This window comes from Electrona antarctica (genome assembly GCF_951216825.1).
Source record: "Electrona antarctica genome assembly, chromosome: 20".
Lineage (NCBI taxonomy): Eukaryota > Metazoa > Chordata > Actinopteri > Myctophiformes > Myctophidae > Electrona > Electrona antarctica.
Genome location: NC_136801.1, coordinates 6,258,718 through 6,281,569, shown reverse-complemented (window position 1 = coordinate 6,281,569; position 22,852 = coordinate 6,258,718). Strand labels below are relative to the sequence as shown.

The 22,852-nt window shown below is 45.5% G+C and overlaps 1 protein-coding gene across 2 annotated transcripts in view; it reads left to right on the top strand.

Annotated features, from left to right (window-relative positions):
• The first annotated feature begins 1,028 nt into the window (after nt 1-1,028).
• slco5a1 (solute carrier organic anion transporter family member 5A1) overlaps nt 1,029-22,852 on the top strand; it is an 84,931-nt gene continuing 63,107 nt past the window's right edge. Inside the window, exons 1-2 of one of the 2 annotated variants that reach the window (XM_079489194.1) lie at nt 1,029-1,124; nt 1,666-3,155. In XM_079489194.1, the coding sequence (XP_079345320.1) occupies nt 2,195-3,155 (961 nt within the window). In that variant the 5' untranslated portion in view covers nt 1,029-1,124; nt 1,666-2,194. The other variant, XM_079489195.1, reaches the window with a different exon arrangement.

Sequence of the window (22,852 nt, the reverse complement as noted above, 5' to 3'; positions counted from 1 at the left end):
TTCGCATGCCTTAAAGGACCACTTCACCACTTTTCAACTTCTCTTCCTATAATTGGTCCTAACTAATGTTCATGATAAAATACCACCATTTTTTCCTACTCGGTCTGTGTCTCATAGGAAGGCTGTGGGCAGTTCAGAAACCCATCATCAATGGTGAATCCAAGCTAATAGAAACTGCAGGCTTTCTTTTCCTGAAAAGTTGCAATGCAAACGTTGAAGCCATCATTCTCACGATAATACAAATCTAAATATATTTTAAAACAAATCTTGTTTAAAACAAAATCTGCCTAATGATGATGTCACTGGTGTCACTGATGTCACTTATGTTGAAAAGTGGTGAAGTGGTCCTTTAATGACTGTTGGTAGCATTCATAATCATCAGTAGCTAGTCTATTCATACATTTCAAAGTTCTGTGTTGAATGGCTACGCCTACTGCTTCAATATAATTATTTTTCAGAATTGGTTCACTTTCATTTCATACTAGGCCTACTAGGGTTCCATGACATGAAAAAGTAATGCTTTCAGAAAGTATAACTTGATTCATGAGAGATGTTACAGTTCAGATGTGTACGCTTTAGAGCCAAGAGAGACTTTGATGGAGAGAGAACGAGTCCATTGTCTAATAAATAAATAAATAAATAAAAAGCCATGTATGGACAGTTAGTCAATCACACTATAGTGGGGTCAGCAAAGGTCCCAGCTGTCGAGTATGCAAAGCTCATATCACGCAACAAGCTGCCATATCTAGACTGGAGAGGACAAGGAGCATTATGGCACTTGTAGTCCCGGAGCCAGCGCCATGATCTTGCGAAACGAAAGAAAATCCGTATAAACAAGCTTCACCGCTTAGTATCACTATAAGTTCTTGTATCGGTTAATATGTACCCATTCGTTTGCAATGCATTGGACACGCGGTTAGAAGTTAGAACGCGATTCGGACGCGGGAGCATTTCAGGGAAGGACTACAAATCCCAGAAATTCGTGTGAGGAAAAAAATAAAAAAAAGATTCGCCCCCCAGCGGCCAGCCCCACCACCACCAACCATCATTCCGCATCCCACCACCAGCTCATTCACTGAGTGGCCGCTCCACTGACAACAACAGGCTACCTCCCTCTGCCCTGTGTGAGTATTACAGCCTTCAGAACAAACATAGCGTTCGGTTCCTCCGGGCGGGTTTTTGTCTCGCTATACGCTTCGAAGTTAGGTGAAATAATGCTGGGGATTTTAACAGAGCCCTGTTGGGCAAGTGTGTTTTTTGTCAGACATGTCCCGTCTTTCTTTATACATGTTTCCAATTCTTTTCAAAGTCACGCCTGAAACGTTTGTGGAGAGCGTGGTCTTTTTCATTGTTCTGTTTCTCTATCATTTCTCGTGACAAAGCGGGGCTGTAATCGTTATTTTTGCTCTAATGTTCAGTTTGACAGTGATGCGGTTGTTTTGTTTGTGTAGATGGTGCTTTGTGTCGGATATCTCGCTGCACCGTATAGTTATTTAGTAATGTCATGTGTGTGTTATTCTAAAAAAGATCTTTGTTCTGCCCCGGACTGTCAATGGGTGTGAGATGGTTTAGCCTATATATATTTAGTATAGAAACTATCCTATCAGTGTAGCAGTAATGTTGATAATAATTGTCACATTGTGTCATTTTCTTGTTCCGTTATAGGTTGCTTGCTGCATAGCCATCGGGACAAACAGGAACAAAAAATGCTATGAAGACTTCTGACAAAGAGTCATAAAATCATGACAACACTGAACAGGAGGGACAGTACAACATACAAATAAGGCATTTTTGATAACTAGTTTTTGGCCTGTATTTGTTAATAGTTTCCCCCTTCAGTCTGACGTCTTACAGATCACATCCTAGATATCATTCTTAAATGCCTAATGGACGTGAGTAATGTTTTTGTCTGTTAAGTCAGGATACGACTATCAGTATTTGTTAGGTTGCCAGAAGTCTTTAGCCCAGATGTTGTGCTTGGAGGGAGGCTTTCTGTGCTAAAGCAACCCTGCTGCGAGTGGCAGTATGGAGAAAACATGCCCATAGCAAGAGGGGATCAGTCCTCCCCATTTCTACTGTCGGGGCAGAAGCGTTGCTCCGGCACCCAGCCTTGCAGTGACTCCACTTTGTCCTCATGTGGTAGCAGCTACTGAGTGACTGACCTGTCAACCTATAGCCTGGAGCCAATTAAGCCATGGCGTCGTCAGACAACGATGAGACGGGGAGCGACCTGTCCGAGTCTCTGGATGTCCAGGACCTCCAGGACCGCAAGTACGTTGACCCAGGGAACTGCTATAAGTCCAAAAGCTTGCCTATCCTGAACGGGCCCTGCCGGCACGAGTGTGAGGATCTCGACACTCGGCTGGTCAAAACCGCCCACGCCTCCGCGGCCGTGGACGAGAGCAGCGAGCTCCAGCCCCGGACTCCAGACTCCAGCCTGGCGGAGTCCCCGTGTTCCAGGACTGACTTTTCTCCCTCTGCCTCCAGCATGGTGGGCCTGAGCAGCTCCATGGGCCACCGGTCGGCAGGCAACAGGGGTAAAAAGCTTGGATTCTCTCTCACCCGCTTCATCAGCATCCCCGTCAGGAAGTACGTGCGCGCGGTATTGAGGGACTCGCGCTGCTTCCTGTTCTGCATGTGCTACCTGACCTTCATCCAGTCGCTGATGGTGTCGGGCTACCTGAGCAGCGTCATCACCACCATCGAGAAGCGCTACAGCCTCCGCAGCTCCGAGTCCGGCCTGCTGGTGAGCTGCTTCGACATCGGCAGCCTGCTGGTGGTGGTCTTCATCTCCTACTTTGGGGGCAGAGGTCAAAGGCCGCGCTGGCTGGCCGTCGGCGGCGTCTTCATCGCCTTGGGGGCGGGGTTGTTCTCCCTGCCTCACTTCATCTCCCCACCGTACCAGATCCAGGAGCTGAACTCCTCGACGGGCCGCGAGGGCCTCTGCCAATTGCAAAGCAGCAATGGCAGCGGGCGTGAGCCGCTGGACGTGGCGTCGTGCCCCCGGGACCAGGAGGGCAACGAACACAACCTGTATGTTACACTGTTCATCTGTGCCCAAATCCTCGTGGGCATGGGGTCAACGCCAATCTACACCCTGGGGCCCACCTACCTCGATGACAACGTGAAGAAGGAGAACGCTTCACTCTACCTGGGTAAGCCCTCTCTGCAGCTTTCAGGATCAGCCACTGTCGGTACAATAACATTTAGCGCAATTGTAGGTCATCTCAGTGAGGTATTTTAAGTTAAAAACATGTGTTTATACTAGCCTGGAACTATACTTGTCCTTTTTTAAGTGGTGCAACCACTTCCTTAAGTAGCTTTGTGTGTGCCTGGATGGATGGCTGGCTGGGTGGGTGACTGGCTGGCTGTGTCTGAGCACGGAAATTCCTGCGTTCCAGGAGAGAATGCGTATTATGTACATACACACACAGTGCACAGACCAGGGAGGATCTTGTCCCTCATCTCCCTCCCCAGTCCTTTAGATTTAATCTCCCTAGGTATGCATTCTATGCAACCCCTGCAGCATGTTGGCTAAGTAGTATACAGAGCCTACAAAGTCAACCTTGGCTCTGAAGCTCATGTAAGAGGAGTTGACGGGGAGACGGGGAGCTGAGTTGCTTGTGATTAATGTCGATCCAGATTCCTGTAAAGTGTGAGTGAGTGTGAGTGTGCGTGTCTCAGTACTAGGGCAGTACTGTGTGAGTACGTGAATATGAGCGTTTTCTCTTTAGACTGTTCGCAATAAAAAAATCACACCCGTGTGAACTGAGTGGTGTAAGGTCTTATATAGACTGATCAGCTGTGGTCTGACGTAATGTCTGACGTAATGAAATCACACCCGTGTGAACTGGGTGACCATAGCAACCATGCTAATTTTTTGGTACGAACAGACAGACACACAGACAGACAGACAGACACGTAAACTAACAAAGCCAGTTGTAGGAGTGGTTTACACCACTCAAAAGCATTAAAGCAACAACACAGTCCTGCAGGAAAGCTCAGTGTCTACGTACTGTACATCTCATTAGCAGAGCCGTATTCCTCCTTAAATCCTATGGATGTTTTTGAGGGGCGCTAGCCCCTCCTACTGTATATACAGGTTTTAATGTTTGTTTTTCCTTTAGACAAACATTAATAACGCCATTAACAATGAACAGAGTTTAATGTTTGTTTTGTCCATGTTTGTTTTGTCCTTGATGTTGTAAGATGATAAGAGCACCCCTCAGTTCACACAAGTGGTGATTTTTTTTAATTTAAGCTCTCATTGCATTTTATTCGTTCTCTAATAGATGCACGAGCGTATTAGAAACGGTAGCGTATTAGAGGGCAGAAAGAGAGAAGACATGCGAGACAAAAGACAGGAGACTGATTGGAACTGGGGTCCTAGCAACTCAAAAGGAGCATGTGGTCAGCAGCAGGCGCAGCACACTCTTAAGTGGCTGAGCCACCAGACATCCATGTATGATGTAGGATGTTTTCACAGTGGCAGCGTGTCATTTTCCTGGTATGCAAGGCCTATCAGTGGGATAATCTTTCTAATGGTTTTTGCTCAGCGCAGTTGGCAATTCATACTAGCAACATACAGTCAGTGAATACCTCATGGATAAGGTCATCATTTAAAAGGCCTGTCTGTAACTCCTAGTTGGTTAATGCAGGACTAGTTGCACCTCAATCTGATCATCTCATAGCAGCTCAATGTATATGCACTCACACACTGTGCTGCTGATTGTGTTTGTGGGTTGCTTGGCTGTCTGGATTTGTAATTGTAGGCTAGGACTTATTCCCCACAGTGCAGCAGACTGCTACCGTTGGCAAACTGTTGCAAATTGTGGTCACTCACTCACTCACTCATGGACACTAGGTGGATGGTTGTCATGAAAAGTAGTAGATGTCTCGATGAAAGAGATGCTGTTAACATGTTGTAGCACGTTCCTCTGACCATGCTTCCACACATACAACATGCAAAAGCTTTTCAGAAGTATTACTGGTATTCTCAGTTGTCACGTTGGTTGGTTGGTTGTCAGTTTGTCACGTCCTGACTGAACACTGAATCACAGAATTCAATAGCTTACAAAATGGAACACTACCATTATCACGCTCAGTGGGGCTGCACAGGATTTGTGCTGGCTTGTGTGTACAGGGTGAGCACTCTGTCTCCAGCATATGTGTTCTTTGAGAATGCTTGGTATGAGGGAGGCACTGTGGTGACACTAGTTGTTCATCACATTACATTACACAACCCTATGGAGGAGGCTATATATTGGCCATTGAGCCCACTTAAACTGCCTGGCTGCTCCGCTGCCCCCAAGACCAAGTATTGATCACAAGCAGCCTGCGTCGCAAAGAGCCAATGCAGCATAGCCATTGAGCCAGACTGGGAAAAACAATCGCCAATATCGCCTTGCCACTTTGCCCTCGCCCAGGTAACGTACTCGATGACAAACTGACATCACCCCTGTAAAGGGTCACCGTGTTGTGACAGACAAAGCATCAGCTTCTCTAGGTGTCTAAAGCAGTAGTAGTGAGCATGGCATAAGCCATTCGCTCTTTTGACCATGGAGATTATTTCCAGATGGCTCACGGAGGGATAATCATTTTAACAAAGTTTTGTGTGTAGAAACTGGAAACTGTGTCTTGTCCTTGCATTGAGTGGCATTAAAGAAGTAATCCAGTACATGTAGGTCCTTGAGATTGATGATATAAATTGTTGTTGTGACTACAGGTTCTATTCTATCTTTCACTTTCTCCCAGCGATGTCGTGATAATTACGGTGATATATGGTGTTTCAAACAGCCTTGGCCTGAAGGTGGCCTAAATTATAGTCTTATTATATGTTCATACTGCGCAAAGAAAAGTCTTGATTACCCACCTTGTCAATGTGTGCAAGTTAACTTAAAGGTAGGTTAAGGGATATTTATTGGTTAAAACAAAAGGTTTTTCACTATATTCTGATAGCAATCATTGCTATATAGACTCCAGCCCTTTGATAACAGAAAATACATTTTCAGGTAGGTGACAAAATCTCAGCTTTTTTTTTTTGATTGATTGAAATATTTATTAACAGTTTGCAGAATTACAGTACATTTCAAGCACAAACTCAATACAAAGGCTGTTAACTGTGAGTGGACGACCCAATTAAGCATTACACTTGTTTACAAGAGGGTAAATGGTAAATGGTGTATTTATATAGCGCCTTTATCCAAGGTGCTTTACATAGATTGTGCATTACATTCACCCATTCATACACACATTCATACACCGATTGCGGCGGAAGCCATGCAAGGTACCAACCAGCACATCGGGAGCAATTTGGGGTTCAGTGTCTTGCCCAAGGACACTTCGACATGTAGCCAGGAGGAGCCGGGATTCGAACCGCCAACCCATGGATCATTGGACGACCTGCTCTACCTCTTGAGCCACAGTCGCCCCATGTCCAGGGTCCACCATGTTCAATTCATCAAAACATTTAGAGACGTACAAATAGACACTTCTATATAGACAAAGAACAGAACAGGAATTAATCATAATGGAGGTAAAAAGGGAAAAGAAACCTATACAGTGAGGGAAAAAGGGGGGGGGGGGGGGGGGGGGCTAATCAGGAGAAAGTAGCTATTTATCGGCTTATTTCTTGTGTTCCAGACCAGTTCCAGCTCATTTAATGTCATCACTTACCAGTCTGTCTTTATAAATACTTCACCCAAATTCAATAGTACTTAGTTTACAAGAACAGTGAGAGATTCATGGCAGGAAAAAGATAACACTTTTAAAATGCATAGATTATCAATATTGATTCCTTTTAGTTTCTATTTTGTAAAATCATGCACATAACGGCGTGAGCTGTGACTGGTTTCCTTTTGAGGGGACAGACAGACAGACGCATGCATACAGCCATACAGATAAATCCTGTTCTCTAGACTGCTTGGCCTTCAGCCATGCTATTAAAAAGAAAAAGAGGTCAGGAAGATTTGGGCCCAGCTTATGCTTGGCAGGAGAGGACAACATGCGTTGCCAATTCTCCGAAGGGACAAAACTATGTGCCCACAGACTAGCAGATAGCCTTGGCTTTGGTTCCCTTTTTGAATTGCATCATTTCCAGCTATGGTAGCCATTACTGTTGAGAGCTTTATTTACAACGTATAATATGTTAGTACTAGCTGCATAGAGTATATAAAGGATAGAGACTGAACTGGTGCGAAGCTCCGCCCCCCCCTTTGGGCACCAAAATTTGGTGCCCAAAATGCGGAAGTGCAAACGCGCTCAATGTTAAAGCCCAGCTGCACGGGGTTTCCCAGCTGCACGGGGTTTCCCAATCATACTTCCACGGGTCCGCCTGCAGTCCCTCCTCTTACCACTAGGGCCCAGTGCTTCAACGTTGGATAGACTCATTGGCCCCTTGACTAGCTGTCATAATGGTCTCATGTTGCTTGACTTGACCAATCACAGTGTAGCCAAAAACGTCGGACACTGCTATGTCTGCGGAGCCTATGATGCTGTGCATCGGATCTCCATCAGTGGACGACTCAAGAATAATGCCACGAACAATTTTGCCACAGTGAGGAAATGTGGTCTGAGTTGCTGCAGAATATTACTGTCTGGTCTCCACAAGTCAGATCTGTACGCATGTGGTGGCTTTACAGCCAGCTACAGTATATGTGTATAGGCTAATCACTTTTGCATTAGTTTACAATTTAGGCATTTAGCAGACGCTCTTAATCCAGAGCGATTTAAAGTAAGCAAGAACAAAAAACATGGTAATACATAAAAATAGTCATCATGAATCATACGTAAGTTTAAGAACTGGAATATCTATATAATGAAACTATATTGTGTATACAATATAGAGGTGCTATTTAGTTACATAAGTTGAGCCTATGCATACGCTTGTAGGTGGTCAAGGCGAGGGCAAGTACTACGGCAAGTTCTATGGGCTAAGATGGAGTCCTGGAGTTATGCACTATTGCGCGTGCGTGCGTGCGTGTGAGAGACTAACTACTTGTCTGTGTGTATGCATGCGTACACAGCAGGGGCATTCCCTCTGTGGTACTCCCCATTTCCAGGGAAGGCCTCCCATCATTCTGGTAAAGATAGAGCTGGAGCTGGAGTTTATACCTCCTTTTCTTAGCAAATTCAGGCATTGATTAAATAGTTCCTTGTGGGCACTCTGTCTTCCTTTTATTTCAGTCTGTCTCCATCCTTCTCCCCCTCTCTAAATCATGTTCTCTCTCTCTCTCTGTCTCTTTCTTTCTCTCACACGCACATACGTACACACACACTTCTGACCTTCCTCCAGTGTTCTCAGTATTTGTGTGGTTTCGCAGCAGTACTACGAGCCCTCCGGGGAGCTGAAAGGCAATTTTTGGCAGCAGCTGGAAGTGTTAGTCTCGAAACTGCCAGTATATGCAAATCTGCACCTCTCCCTCGCTCCTTTGGACAGATTTACTATACATACCATTCCTGACGTTACTATGGTGAGCGTTTTGTCTGTGTCCTTCTCTCTCAAGACACTCCGTGTGTGTGTGTGTGTGTGTGTGTGTGTGAGAGGCCGCCTAGGCTTATTAGATCATTCGTTTGTCGGTTGAGCAATGTTCCTTAAGACAAACTGAACTTAATACCTTACATTGAATTACTTTAATCTCTCATTTCGTTTTAGTCTTATCTCTCGACAGCGCAAATTCTGACTTCTGAAGGGAGTTCATGAAAGGGCAAGTGATGTCTCTAGCACAGTGTTTCTCCTTTATACCCGACACAATCAAAAGGTGCAGACAGAGTGCAACAAAGACGTCTCGGCTTTCTTTCTAACGTCATCGTCCCCGTTTGGGGCGACACAATGACCCATAGCTCTAGAGTCTAAGAGACGATCAATAATCCTGTTTCTTGCCATTAGAGTGAGGCTTTAGAGAGCGCGGCAGCCATCAACGGTGAGGTCATGGAAGGGCGCAGGGTTGTCCACCGGTGGTGCCCTCTGTGATTTGCAAGCTAATGATGCTGAGAAGCTGTTATTGACTGGGGGGCTGCGGATGTGTGTGTGTGTGTGCAGGCGGGTTGATTAGATTGCTGTGTGCATGAGGACACCATGAGGACCACCACTCACTCGCTCACGGGATCATCGTGAGCGAGGCATTCCTTCGTGCAGGCGTACAGTGCCACATTTCACTTGAACCTAGCATAGAAATTTAGATAATAATAATAATAATATAGACCCTTTGTCACCCTTATTATGCTTTTCCATAGCTAATGCCTCCACTCTCAGCTGGCTAGTGCCGAGTAGCCGACATTTATGTGGCGACAGGCATTAAATCAATCCCAAGACCATACAATGCAGAATAAGGTTTGTTAACACCTGCTGTTTTAACTTGTCTTTGGGTTTTCTCTTTACTTGGTTTGTTGTGGAGACGGTTCTGAGGCTTAGTGTCCCTCTGTGTGCTACTAGTGCTTCTGCATTATTAATGTTTTAATAGAACCACTTTCCTCCTTGGAGTTGGGAAAACGACCACGCCACGGGCCTCTGCTTTACGCAGCGGGGCCGTAGTAGGAGGCTGTTTATTTACTGGGAATGCTCAGCTGAGGGGAAAAAAGGGGGCCGTTCAACCACACCCCCAGAGACTGCTTGAACACCTCGTCTTGTTTGCACACGCATACACATAACGCGCACGCGCTTACTTTCACCATGTGTGCTCTGCTCTGATAAATTTAGAAAGAGAACAGCTGCTCTCCTGCTTCCAGAAGTACTGTCTTATACAGTATGCGTTCACCTATCTACCCTGCAGATTGGCTGTTCAGAATGATAAAGATTTGGTTTGAAAAGTTACATGGTTTCCCTATAATTCTTTAACATTTCTGACAGTATGAGTATTGGTCGGTGACCTTGTGTATTGCCGGCTCTGCTCACGCAAGCAATTCCATTACATTGTGTGGCTGCGAGTGTGCCCTGTTCAGCCTAGCAACAGTCAAAGCAATTGTGTTAACGCGACTGTACTAGTGCACACGTTTGCATGCGTACGTGCACACACACACACACGCACGGGCGCACACACAGTAACACACGCGCACACACACACGTGCAAGCACACGTCCCTTTGCAATCCACTGCACTCTACCCCCTCTAGGTTGACGGATCATGTTTCAGGATGAGACGGGGTGCATGTTTGCCCTTCTCAGAGACTGGCACAGATAGAACTGGTCCTGCTTCGTCACTGACAGCACTACCGCAACCCCCCCCCCCTCCCCCCCGGGCCCCAATACAAAAAAAACACCTCCAGCTCATCCATATCCCTTGTGTAGGCTTTAACCCGTTTAGGCCTGACGTCGAAATTAAAAAAATGTCTTAAAAAATTCTGACAGTTTTCTGAAATACCTATGTTTCTATGTCAGTGGTGCTCAGTATTTCATGTCAAGGACCCCAAAAATAATATGTAATTGGCCACCGACCCCCATCTGAAAATATGTTGTTCCAGGGACCCTCCCAGTAGCAAAGATTTTCACGATTTTTCAAAAATAGAAGACCTACAAAGCTCATAGCGCGCCACTCGGTGGCGCGCTATGAGCTTGTAGATCTGCTATTTTTCAATAGCTAAAGTAATGCTTAAAACACCAAAAGGGGTTCCCGCCCAAAATGAGTTAAATACCCCTGCCCTCTCCATCCGTTCCGTGGCGAGGCCTGCTGGCTCCAGTGCTTCGTTAGGGTTACTCGGCAGTAGCCGACCTTTCTCTAGGCACAGCAGACTGCGTGGCTGCCAGCGATCTAAATCACAGCTGATGCTTCAGCTGATGATGTCCACTACTTGTCCAGACATACCACCGCCGCCATCCCCTCCCTGTGAAGTAATGATTATTTTTGTACAAGGGCGTTTTGCCATAATGTGCTCCTCTACTACGGCTGCTGTGCAGTGTGCAGATGATTCAGAGACAACATTCCAAGCTGGGATTTGCATTGTCCAGCCAGTGGTGGGAACATGTGGTCCCCCCCCCCCCCCGACAGGTCTTAGCAGAGCACATACCATAGGCATGTCACATGTGGTTAATACCACATGTGACATGCCTATGGTATGTGCTCGGCGGGAACCCCTTTTGGTGTTCGCATTATGTTATGCTTTAGCTATTGAAAAATAGCAGATCTACAAGCTCGTAGCGCGCCACCGAGTGGCGCGCTACGAGCTTGTAGGTCTGCTATTTTTGAAAAAAATCGAAGAACGACTGACATAGAAACATAGCTTTTTCAGAAAACTGTCAGGATGTAGAAGACATTTTTAGAATCTGATCTCAGGTCAAAATGAGTTAATTAACCTCACTGACCAATGACCACCAAGCACCTTTAACCTCACTGACCAATGACCACCAGACACCTTTAACAACCGCCATTAGCTAACGTCCAGGCCATCATGAGCCTCATGACTGGGTCGAGTTGATGATGGAGGGAGGGGGGAGGGGGGGTGGCGCTCTGAAGGAAATAGCAAGAGACCTTTACATGTGTGAAAGTCGGTCGGTCCAGAGAAGCCTTTTGTTTTCAGCGCTGAGGGGAAAAAAAAGAGGTCACATTCTTTCTTTGTTCTCTACTGCCTGCCTCTGTTCGTCATCCGCCTCTCAAAGCCTCTTTGATGCTTTGGCTCCTGTTGCTCACGTTAAAATTAAATATGTGACACTGGTGGTACAGTAGCTTAACTCTGGTATGTTAGTTGAACTTGTCACTGTATCACTAAATTCACACACTGGCACATTCTGAGACACTTTTCCCACAGTGCCGGGAGGGGGGGGGCTCGACAGCAAAAAAGAACAATTTGACGCTTTTGCACAGAGCCCGCGAACCCATCAGAGAGTGTTGTGCTCTGTAGTAGTCGTGCAGGCATATACACTTATACACCAGTAAGACGCCCTGAGGGCGTTGAAACAACAGAGCTCCTTAATATGGCAAAGTTAAGAAGCACTGAAGCAGGAGTTAAACTATTAATCTGGTGTCCGTGAGGTCAGATGTAGAGTTGCTGGCCGGTTCCATATATGCAGATCTAGGTGTTGATCCCGTCTTCTCCATGTACGGCTATCCAGGGTTTGATGAAGTCAGTGTCGTGATCTTCATATATGGAGACGGCCATATATGAAGCGTGTCACGAGGTGTGATGGACTGACTGACATGAGGTCCCCATCTGGGCGCATGATGCGCATCTACTGGCTTTGATCCGCTCCAAACTACCGGGGCTCTCCCTGGGCATAGACTACGCACAGTCGCACACACTCTTCACCACTTGAGATGGGCAGAAACGGACTGCTGTTGTACGGAAGTAGTGCATATTAAAGTTTTAAACTAGCAGTTGTAGATGGATAGACAACCATACATAAGCAATCTATCCTCTGTGTTGGAAGTAGAGAGCAGGGACAGCTCTGGTGCTGCTGGTGTTCTGTGTAGCTCATGTCGGCTCTGCTCTGCCCAGCCAGCTGTCAGCACGGAGGAGAAGTAGAGAGAGACAATCGTTGCTAGTCTCTGACAGCCTGTTTGTAAACAAATTATTGATTTTTGGCAATACACGGGTCAGGTCATCTGGTTGCTCAATCTCTATTCATTTCACATCTACAGTTGCTAGTTTAAAACTTAATCAAAATGTGCTTCTTCACCGTGGTCGCAGACACCTCGGAACATGGGTCAATGCTGGTCACAGACACCTCGGAACATGGGTCAATGCTGCTGTTGTGAATTCAGCATAAAGGAACCTACACTTGAGGCCATTGCAGCAGTTCCATACTAGGCTCTCCTTTTTTCCCCTGTACGTCAAATAATCTTCGTCAAAAATGGCCAATCTTCAAGTTCACGTATTGTGTTCTTGTAAATCGTCTATTTCCGTCTAATGTTCACTTCCCAGAACATGGATGCTAGGGTTCATGTGGTTTTAAAGGTGTAGTGAAACGGAAACGGTGGGCATTTTATTTTGAAGTTTCAGCTTGAAACGCTGGCTCTGAAGTTTCTGAACCAATCGGAGCGTCGCATCCATTCAGGCGATGGGACGGTAGCTAGGGACGGTAGCATTGCTACCTGCACGGTGACGCAGGACGTATGGAGTGCGTTTGTTTACAAGTCAGATAGTCCAGTTTACTGCTATGTGGCTTATTTCCGATGGAGTTTCTCCATCGGTTTTCCAAAAAACGCGGCCGGTGTGCAACCACCTTTAGCCTATAATTTTGCAATGATGTTGAACATTGGTAGATCCTCGATCACAGAGCACCCACAGGCGCAACAGATAAAGATTATTGACAATGTTTGGACGTATATTTTGTGCCCAGGTAGCTATACAACCCAAGGAGTTACAGAACGTCAACATCGCTGTAGCAGCACTGAAATCTACTGAGTGTGTTCAATAGCTTTAACAGCATTGAAATCTCAATGAACTTCCACATCCTGCTCTGCTTTTAAAAGTGATTCATGCCTCCGAATAGACACAAATGAGAAGCCACTTCAATTAATTTGTTTGCTTTCCATCATCGACAGTCTTCCTCAGTGACTATGCCCTCCATCTCCATCTCAAACGACAGTAATCCGGACAAAAACTCACTCAGTGGTTGAGTGTCACAAAGTCATGAGACGTGGCTTATGCTTGATGTGTGATTGTGTGTGGAGGCAGGAAATTAGTTATCCCATTTTGGGCGGGAACCCCTTTTGGTGTTAGCAGTATGCTATGCTTTAGCTATTGAAAAATAGCAGATCTACAAGCTCATAGCGCGCCACCGAGTGGCGCGCTACGAGCTTGTAGGTCTGCTATTTTTGAAAAGTCGAAGAACGACTGACATAGAAACATAGCTTTTTCAGAAAACTGTCAGGATGTAGAAGACATTTTTAGAATCTGATCTCAGGTCAGAATGGGTTATTTTCCAGGACTATCTTGTAACAGTGAGTACAGTGTCCTGTGATGCCATTAGCGTCAGCGTGTCTACCGTCAAAGCCATTGAATGCTGGGTTTAGAGAAAGGCAATCGTGCATCTCTCTTGATTGAAACAGTCGCCCGAGTCACCTGCTCTGGCCTGTGTCAGCACTTATGTTTTCTTTATCTTTCTTTATTGAGTGGTGCAGCAATGTCCGTGTTATGTCCGTGTTAACCTATGTGACTGTGTGTTAACCTATGTGACTGTGTGTTAACCTATGTGTGTCACTATGAGTACCAGTAGGGGCAAAAGTGGCGCTGTTATGCCAGACACAGAGAGAGAGAGATAGTGCTGCGCTGTTGCCTGCTAATGAGAGAGAGAGAGAGGGGCGGGGGGGGGAGGGAGTGGAGTTGCACCGCTCAGTTCACACGGGTGTGATTTTTCTCATCACAAAGCACTGGAGAAGCCAAGTCTTTTGCACACCTTGTCGGCGTAGGGACAGTTGCGTAGGTGAAGTAGCAGAAATGTAGAATAAAACAAGAATGTCCAGCACACCATCAAGACAACCAACCAACCTACGTATTATAAAAGCAACATTTCGGTTATTTATTGACCGTCTTCACTTCAGGCGTCCTGAAGAAGGAACATGATCGAAACTAAAATATACAAGAGCAGTTGTGCCCTCTGAGCTGTCTATTGCCTATTCGTCTTGACACTGTGCCTGCTGTGGGAGGGAGGCAACAGGAAGGTGTATGTGTTTATGGTATTTACAGAAGTGCAAGGAGCTGACAGGAATCTTAAGAGGAGCCGGGAATTCTCATTTCCCCCCCCCCACTCGTGACGCAGGCACTCAGGTTGACGCAGGTTGCACGGTTGTGATCATTTTATAGGCTGCTGTATTAAAATGTCCATTCTATAGCCTTTCTTATGTAGTACATTCTTATGTTGTACCAGCAGGTAATCACTCATAGTGATTATACCTGCTGGTTGTTGGCGATAGTCTTGTTTTACAGCAAACGGGGAGGTTCACAAAGTACACCCACATTTTAAGAGTTTTAAGCCCTTTTTTCTTGAATTAATTGCAATTACTTGGGCCAAAAATTATGCTGACGTGGAAATGTTCATATTCAGTAGTGACCTTCAGTAGTTGCTGTGGTGGCTGTACACGGTACACGGCAGTGTGTGCTGGCCACAATCTGACTAGCCTCATGTGGGTAGAGCTCCCTGGAGGGGGAGCGCAGCCCACTCTGAAAGAGATGGATGACTCCAGAGATGCTTTCTCACCTCAGCCTGTGGGTTAGTCACCATGCACAGTTTGCACACACACACATTTAAATGCAAGTGTGAGTGTGCGCGCACACACACACACGCACGGACGCACACACGCACACACGGATGCACACACGCACACAGACACAACCGCCCCACAGGAAATTATGCAGCGAGACCAGAGATAAACCCCCAACGGCATGCAGACTGGGGGCCGATTCTGCTGTGCAAATGTCTCTGTTTGTGTCATAATGGCCCTGCCAGGCACGGTCGGTTATGCCTGCAAATGTACTGTACTGTAAAGCCCAGATTTATACCAGTGTAGACTAGCTTGCACTCTAATGAGCAGATCTATAAGCTCAGCGGGACACGGTTGTGAGCTTGTAGATTGGCTGTGCAACGCTGCGTTTAACTCAGGGGGTAAAGCTGGTGGTGTGGCGTGTTATGTAACATATATAGGCTTTAGTCTATTAGGCTAACATACAACCAGGGTATTGACGAGCGCCGTCAGCAGATGTGGGCTAACCGAGAGTTTGCTCAGCACAGGGAAATGAAGAAGTCACAACCTCTGCTCCTTGAAATTGGCTAAAGCTAAAGTATGAGTAGTTGCAAGAAACAAAGGATATACCCTTTTTAATAAGCTTTTTGAGTGGTGCAACCACTCCCTTACGGAGCCATGTGTGTGTGTGTGTGGGTGGGTCTGAGCACAAAAACAGCATGGTTGTTTTTCACCACCTGTGCGCAACCTAACACACACACAAACACACACACACGCACATAACTTAACTGTATATATGGTGATTTCGGGTGTGCCAGTACAGTACAGTACCGTACAGTACAGGGACCTCCACACGGTAACTTTGTCATTTCTCAACTGTTTCGGACGCGGGGCGGCTCGCCGGAATCGGGCCGGCACCCTGGGTGCATTCCTGTGGGTCTGGAACTTCCGCCCCACCCCCACACGGAGTTGCACCACTCACTTCACACGGGTGTGATGTTTTTTGTATTATTTAAAATGTTCAGTCCAAACCTTCGTCCCTGTTTTCTCTCCCTTAATCGTCTGCTCTCTCCAGTGTCTTGGGGGCCCGTATTGCTGGTGGATGGTTTTTAATGCAGAAAGCACAGCTGTTAAGGAAAGATGACGGTGTGCTTGCACTGTGTGTGTGTGTGTGTGTGTGTGTGTGTGTGTGTGTGTGTGTGTGTGAGAGTGTCCGTGTGCATGCGCACACCCCCTGTGCCTGGGGCTGTGCATGTGTGAGTAGTACCTTTGGGAGAAAGCACTACTGTTTGTGCGTGAGAGAAAGACTGCAAGAGCAGAGATTCTGTGTTGCAGACCATAGCCTTGGTTTGCCTACAAGCCAACAGTGGCATTTGAGCATCAGTGCCTCATGTGTATGTAGAGACTGCAGAGAAGCCCAGCTATGGATGGACATCGACTTTGAGGACGCACACACACACACACACACACACACACACACACACACACACACACACACACACACACAAACATGTGTGCATGCATACATGTGTACACACACACACACACACACACACACAAGATGAAGTCCTCTGTGCTGCAGTATCTGAGTGCATCTGATTCTGAGCTCGCTTCTGCATTTGCTTAACAAATTTCACTGCGGTAACGTGTGTGACAAATCGCATGACTTTGAACCCATTTTGACCTGAGATCAGATTCTAAAAATGTCTTCTACATCCTGACAGTTTTCTGAACAAGCTGTTTCTATGTCAGTCGTTCTTCGATTTTTCAAAAATAGCAGACCTACAAGCTCATAGCGCGCCACTTGGTGGCGCGCTATGAGCTTGTAGATCTGCTATTTTTCAATAGCTAAAGCATAACATAATGCTAACACCAAAAGGGGTTCCCGCCCAGAATGGGTTAACGAAAACAGGATGGTGTTTTGATTGCGTTTTGTCTTTCATCAATGGAACTAACATCATACAGTATATGTGCTATATATAAGTTTATCTTTTCATATAATAATGAAAATAAATGTTTCGGGGCGGCAGTGGCTCAGGGGTAGAGTGACCGGACGAGAACCGCAAGGGTCCCAGAACCCGGGCTCCCCCAGAGTTGGTGTCGAAGTGTCCTTGAGCAAGACTCTGAACCCCTAATTGCTCCCGATGTGCAGGTTGGTGCCTTGCATGGTTTCCTCCGGCATTGGTGTGTGAATGGGTGAATGTACGTAATGCACAATCTCTGTAAAGCGCCTTGGGTAAAGGTGCTATATAAATGCACCATTTACCATTTTCAAATTAATGTTATTTGGCAAAAACGTAATGTTTTGCCAATTATTTGGAGCCCCATTTGCAGTACCCTCGTGGTCCACCAGTGGGCCCACAGGTTGATATTGGTTCATACATAGTTAAAGGAGCATTCAGTGATTCGGGTGATTTGGAAAACCACCCAGTCCGCCCCGGTAACAAAATGTGCACATGCACGCTCTACAGTGGGGGGAAGTGCAACAGGCCAACAGCATGTGCACCAAGGCCCGCCCCCACTCGATCATGATTGGAGGAAGGCCCCACTCATCCTGATTGGATGAAGGTTTTGCCACCCGCCACCAAAACTGAAACTAGGGTTTTTTGACCCCAGGAGCTCACTGGGGACAGGGAGGAACTCCTTATATGGTCAGCACACTCTATAGTAGGGAGGATTATCCAGAAAAAAAGGAAAAATAAGTGATATTTGAATTAAGTCAAATCACTGAATATACCTTTAACATCACATCAGGATAGCATTAGTGGTTTCGTATGCATATGGATACCCTCGCCACCATGCATTGATATGAATAAAACATTAAAAAACACATTTGCGAAAGATTTTTAAAAGATGACATTTTAGTCTAACTTAGTCTTTTTAAAAATCTTTCCAAAATCTTGTCAAAACTCTTGTAGTGTATGGCGGGCCTTAATTCACGTGTTAAAAATGCACACTTTTCTGAGAATTCCTTCACGCTTGCAAAGGGCTCCGCAGACCTTTTCAGGCTTTGTTTTCTGGTTTTCAAGTCCTGCAGTGAAGGTGCCCAGGGGTTGGGTAGTGGAGGATGTGCTTTTGAATGGAACTAATGCTTGGCACTGGGTGAAAGAGGGGCGGGGGGGGGGGGGGGGGGGGGGATCGGTGTGTGCCATGTCTGTCAATGGCACAGCCTGAAAAGCTGCAGGTGCAAGCTTGTGATTGCTTAAATTGAGTACGAAACCAGCTCTACCCAGTCCCCTGTCTCTCTCCGTCTCTGTCTCTCTCTCTCACACGCACGCACAAGTCATTCTGCAGCATAATGTGTGGGTCTGCCCACCATCCAGATGCCCCTGGCCCACAACCCCTGTGAGAGCAGCCAACACCATGGCCCCCTTGTCCACTCACCAGATTATCTAACACCCAATGAAATACTGGAGTATTATTCCCCTCGAGCGCGCGCAGCGCACACACACACACACACACACACACACACACACACACACACACACACAGCAAGAGACAGACCCACTGGTTTCAGACTCCTTTTTGCTGTACATTTGGGTGCTTACCTACAAGGATGTGTGTAGTTGTGTTAACACTCAGGCTCATTAGATAGAAGACAGCTTTGATCATGACTGGTAATCATCCAAATACAACAATAATAATAACAATAAATACAAAAGTGCGCTTCTCAGGGCAAAGATCTCTGCCAGCCTGGTTTACATACCCAGGACTGTGTCACCCATGGGGTGCAGCCATCGAAAGACTTATGGGGGTATCTGTGGCTCAAGAGGTAGAGCAGGTCGTCCAATGATCCATGGGTCGGTGGTTCAAATCCCGGCTCCTCCTGTCTACATGTCGAAGTGTCCTTGGGCAAGACACTGAACCCCAAATTGCTCCTGATGTGCTGGTTGGTACCTTGCATGTCTTCCGCCACAATCGGTGTATGAATGTGTGTGTGAATGGGTTCTATATAAATTCTATAATGGTTCTATATAAATGCACCATTTACCATTTTGTATCGGTCCAGTCATGTGTGTCCGAGATTACAAAGACCGGCTGACAGACACACAGGGACAGTCGGGTGGCGAAAACATTATCTCCTCTGCCGCTGGCTGAGATATTGACTGCATGATGTGCAAGTCGGCTGTAACTACCCATTTAACCCATTGATGCCTGATGCAACGTATACGTTGTTCTACCCTTGATGCCGGCGCGCTCTCTGCGTCTCATCAGCTATTGCTATACATGTAGCAACATAACTATTTTAAAAATAATTAATCCGAATTTGAAGGTTTTTAGAAACCTTAGGTCAGGCCCTAGAAGGCGTTCCCAGATTCGGCCTCAGGCATCAATGGGTTAAATGTCTGCTTCCATCCGTGTGTGTTGATTATAATTATTACTTATTACTCAGCCAAGCTGAAAAGCTTGTCCACCTGAAAATAAATACTGTGGATGAGTCATTTGGGACCTTGAGGCAGAAAAACATGTTTTTCGTTCATAGATTTTCACATCTCTCTTTTCAATTTGGCCAGAAAGTGGGGAGGCGGAACAGAGAGGCTCTCTATGGAGGTTTTGTGCAGCGTGTCCTGTACGAGGGCAAGAACACGCTGACCAGGGTTTCACTCTCCCCGTGAACCTCACTGTCTGAAAGGCATCCTTCACAGCTCGGAAAACACTTCAATTTGCTGACTTGACAATTGTACCACCGCCCAGTCGACTAGATCGTTATACTGTAACTGTTTCTTTAACCCATTTAGGCCTGACGTCGAAAGAAGCAAAGATTTGAGTTAAAATGTGCCTTCTGTAATAATATATATTCAAAGATTTGAGGCACATTTTCACGATTTTTCAAAAATAGCAGACCTACAAGTTCATAGCGCGGCGCTCGGTGGCGCGCTATGAGCTTGTAGATCTGCTATTTTTCAATAGCTAAAGTATAACATAATGCTTTAAAACACAAAGGGTTTCCGCCCAAAATGGGTTAAGAATCATTAAAGAATCATTTTGCCAGCAGTTTAGTTGTACTTTAATGAGCCTTCATAGCATCTAATAATTTATACAGCATTAGCATTGCTTGTGATAACATAATTCATGATAGTGTTATTAGAACTCTATGACCCAGACGGAAGACTATTGAGCCAAGGAGTAATGGCTTTAGTTTATTCAATGCCAACATTTAAGATAGTCTAACAGATAAAGGGACATCTTCTGATGTTTGCATTCTATATCTAGACTGTACAGTGACTGTACAGTAGCAGCATGGAATTGGCATTGCTCAGCGATGACATCACACATGGAGAACGTTTCCAGTTGTACATACTTACTATACTGGCTGTACTTGTTTGGTATAATATTGGCCTATACATGTACAGCTTTATCCCATTCTGACCTGAGATCAGATTCTAAAAACGTCTTCTACATCCTGACAGTTTTCTGAAAAAGCTATGTTTCTATGTCAGTCGTTCGTCGATTTTTCAAAAATATCAGACCTACAAGCTCGTAGCGCGCCACTCGGTGGCGCGCTATGAGCTTGTAGATCTGCTATTTTTCAATAGCTAAAGCATAACATAATGCTAACACCAAAAGGGGTCCCCACCCAAAATGGGTTAACTGTGAAATTCAGGATATAGGTATTGTTGTATTTGTGTATGAAGAGTTTGAGTTTACCAGGGTGGATCTTCTTCCACTCCCGACATCACAAAACTGCACCAACTGCGTGATTATTGAATGTTGCGGACAGTGCAGATTTACCTGCTCAGACGCAGATTTCCATAACATTTTATTTTGTTTGTTTGTTTGTTTATGACAATGTCAAATTATAATTACTGTTAATTAATAATTCCTATTATCTGTTGTTCTGCCTTAAGTCAAAATGTCATGGTTAAAGTCCACAAATTCTATTACAAACTTTTATAATTTGTCTTAACAATATTTACAAAACAAATCATGAATTATTTCTTTAAATATATTTTTGTGATCAAAGTCTAGGCTGTTTTGAGAATAAAGTTGGGATATTTAAATAATAAAGGGGTATGTTTTGGGGGGGTAGATCTATAATCCACCAGGATATAGATGGATTATGGTGTTCTACGGAGAGGCTGAAGGTCTTTCTGCTTACTGGATTGCGTGCTGATGGGGCAGGAACCTCACGACGAGACGAGACGGAAGGAGCCAGTAGAGAGACGATAAAGAAAGCGAGAGTGGTACAGAGGGATTAGCACAATTCTCTTTGGCTGTGCCTTTTTTAATGGCATTCCATCGCTAAGCCAGTTAAGGAGCGTTGTGTTGCTTTGATCAGCTTGTCATGTGGAAAGATCGGAAGAGAGACAGAGAGAGAGAGAGCCGGAAGAAAATTGGAGAGAGAAAGTAGTAACATAAGTTTTGACTGATATTTTGTGAAAAAGTGCTGCATCTATTAAAAAAATCACACATGTGTGAACTGAGTGGTGCAACTCCCCTCTCCCCTCCCCCCTCTCTCTCTCTCATTAGCAGGCAACAGTGCAGCACTATCTCTCTCTCTCTGTTTCTGGCACAACAGCGCCACTTTTGCCCCTACTGGTACTCATAGTCACAGTCACACACATAGTCACATAGGTTAACACGGACATTGCTTTTCCTTGGAGTGGTTGCACCACTCAAAAAAACGGAAGACTATTGAGCCAAGGAGTAGTGGCTTTAGTTTATTCAATGCCAACATTAAAGATAGTCTAACAGATAAAGGGACATCTTCTGATGTTTGCATTCTATATCTAGACTGTACAGTGACTGTACAGTAGCAGCATGGAATTGGCATTGCTCAGCGATGACATCACACATGGAGAACGTTTCCAGTTGTACATACTTACTATACTGGCTGTACTTGTTTGGTTTAATATTGGCCTATACATGTACAGCTGTAAACATGCTTTGAACATTTTCTCCTTGAATGACATCAGTTTGAGCGCTAGTCCGACCGTTGTTCCCGCATGTCGAACTAATGCTCCGTCGGAATTACCATCGGGGGTGGGTGGGGGTGGGTGTGTGTGTGTGTGTGTGTGCGCGTGTGTATGTGAATATTCAGCTATATTTCCCTGTGTTTGCATTCTCAGTGGATCCCATTTAGACATCAGCAGTAGCGCTTTTGAGCCATTTGCGCGGCTTCAGAAGCCCTAACCTAGCATTGGAATCGGCAGGGAAAAAACCCGTTATGGGACCCCTTTGACCCCACTGACGCACACAAAGGCATCACTGCGCAAGATTTGGCCCGCTGGAGTCCCATGGGAGGATTGCTTTCGTCCAATAACTCTATTTGTATGCGAAACACCACAATGGATTTAGCTCGTAAAAGGTTTGCTGCAAAAACAAAACAGCTTTGCTAGGCAATTTATTTTCTTTTGGAAGTCTACCTGTACTGTATGACTGCCTGAGACTTGGGGGAGGCCTTGGCGCACTCCCTTTAACCCATTTTGACCTGAGATCAGATTCTAAAAATGTCTTCTACATCCTGACAGTTTTCTGAAGAAGCTATGTTTCTGACAGTCGTTCTTCGATTTTTCAAAAATAGCAGACCTACAAGCTCGTAGCGCGCCACTCGGTGGCGCGCTATGAGCTTGTAGATCTGCTATTTTTCAATAGCTAAAGCATAACATAATGCTAACACCAAAAGGGGTTCCCGTTCAGAATGAGTTAAATTGTCTTGTTGCTGTCACACTTTGTTTCAGTGAATGCAGTGTTCTGTGAGAGCAGACTTTGTTTCTCCTCAAACCGAATAAAACTTGT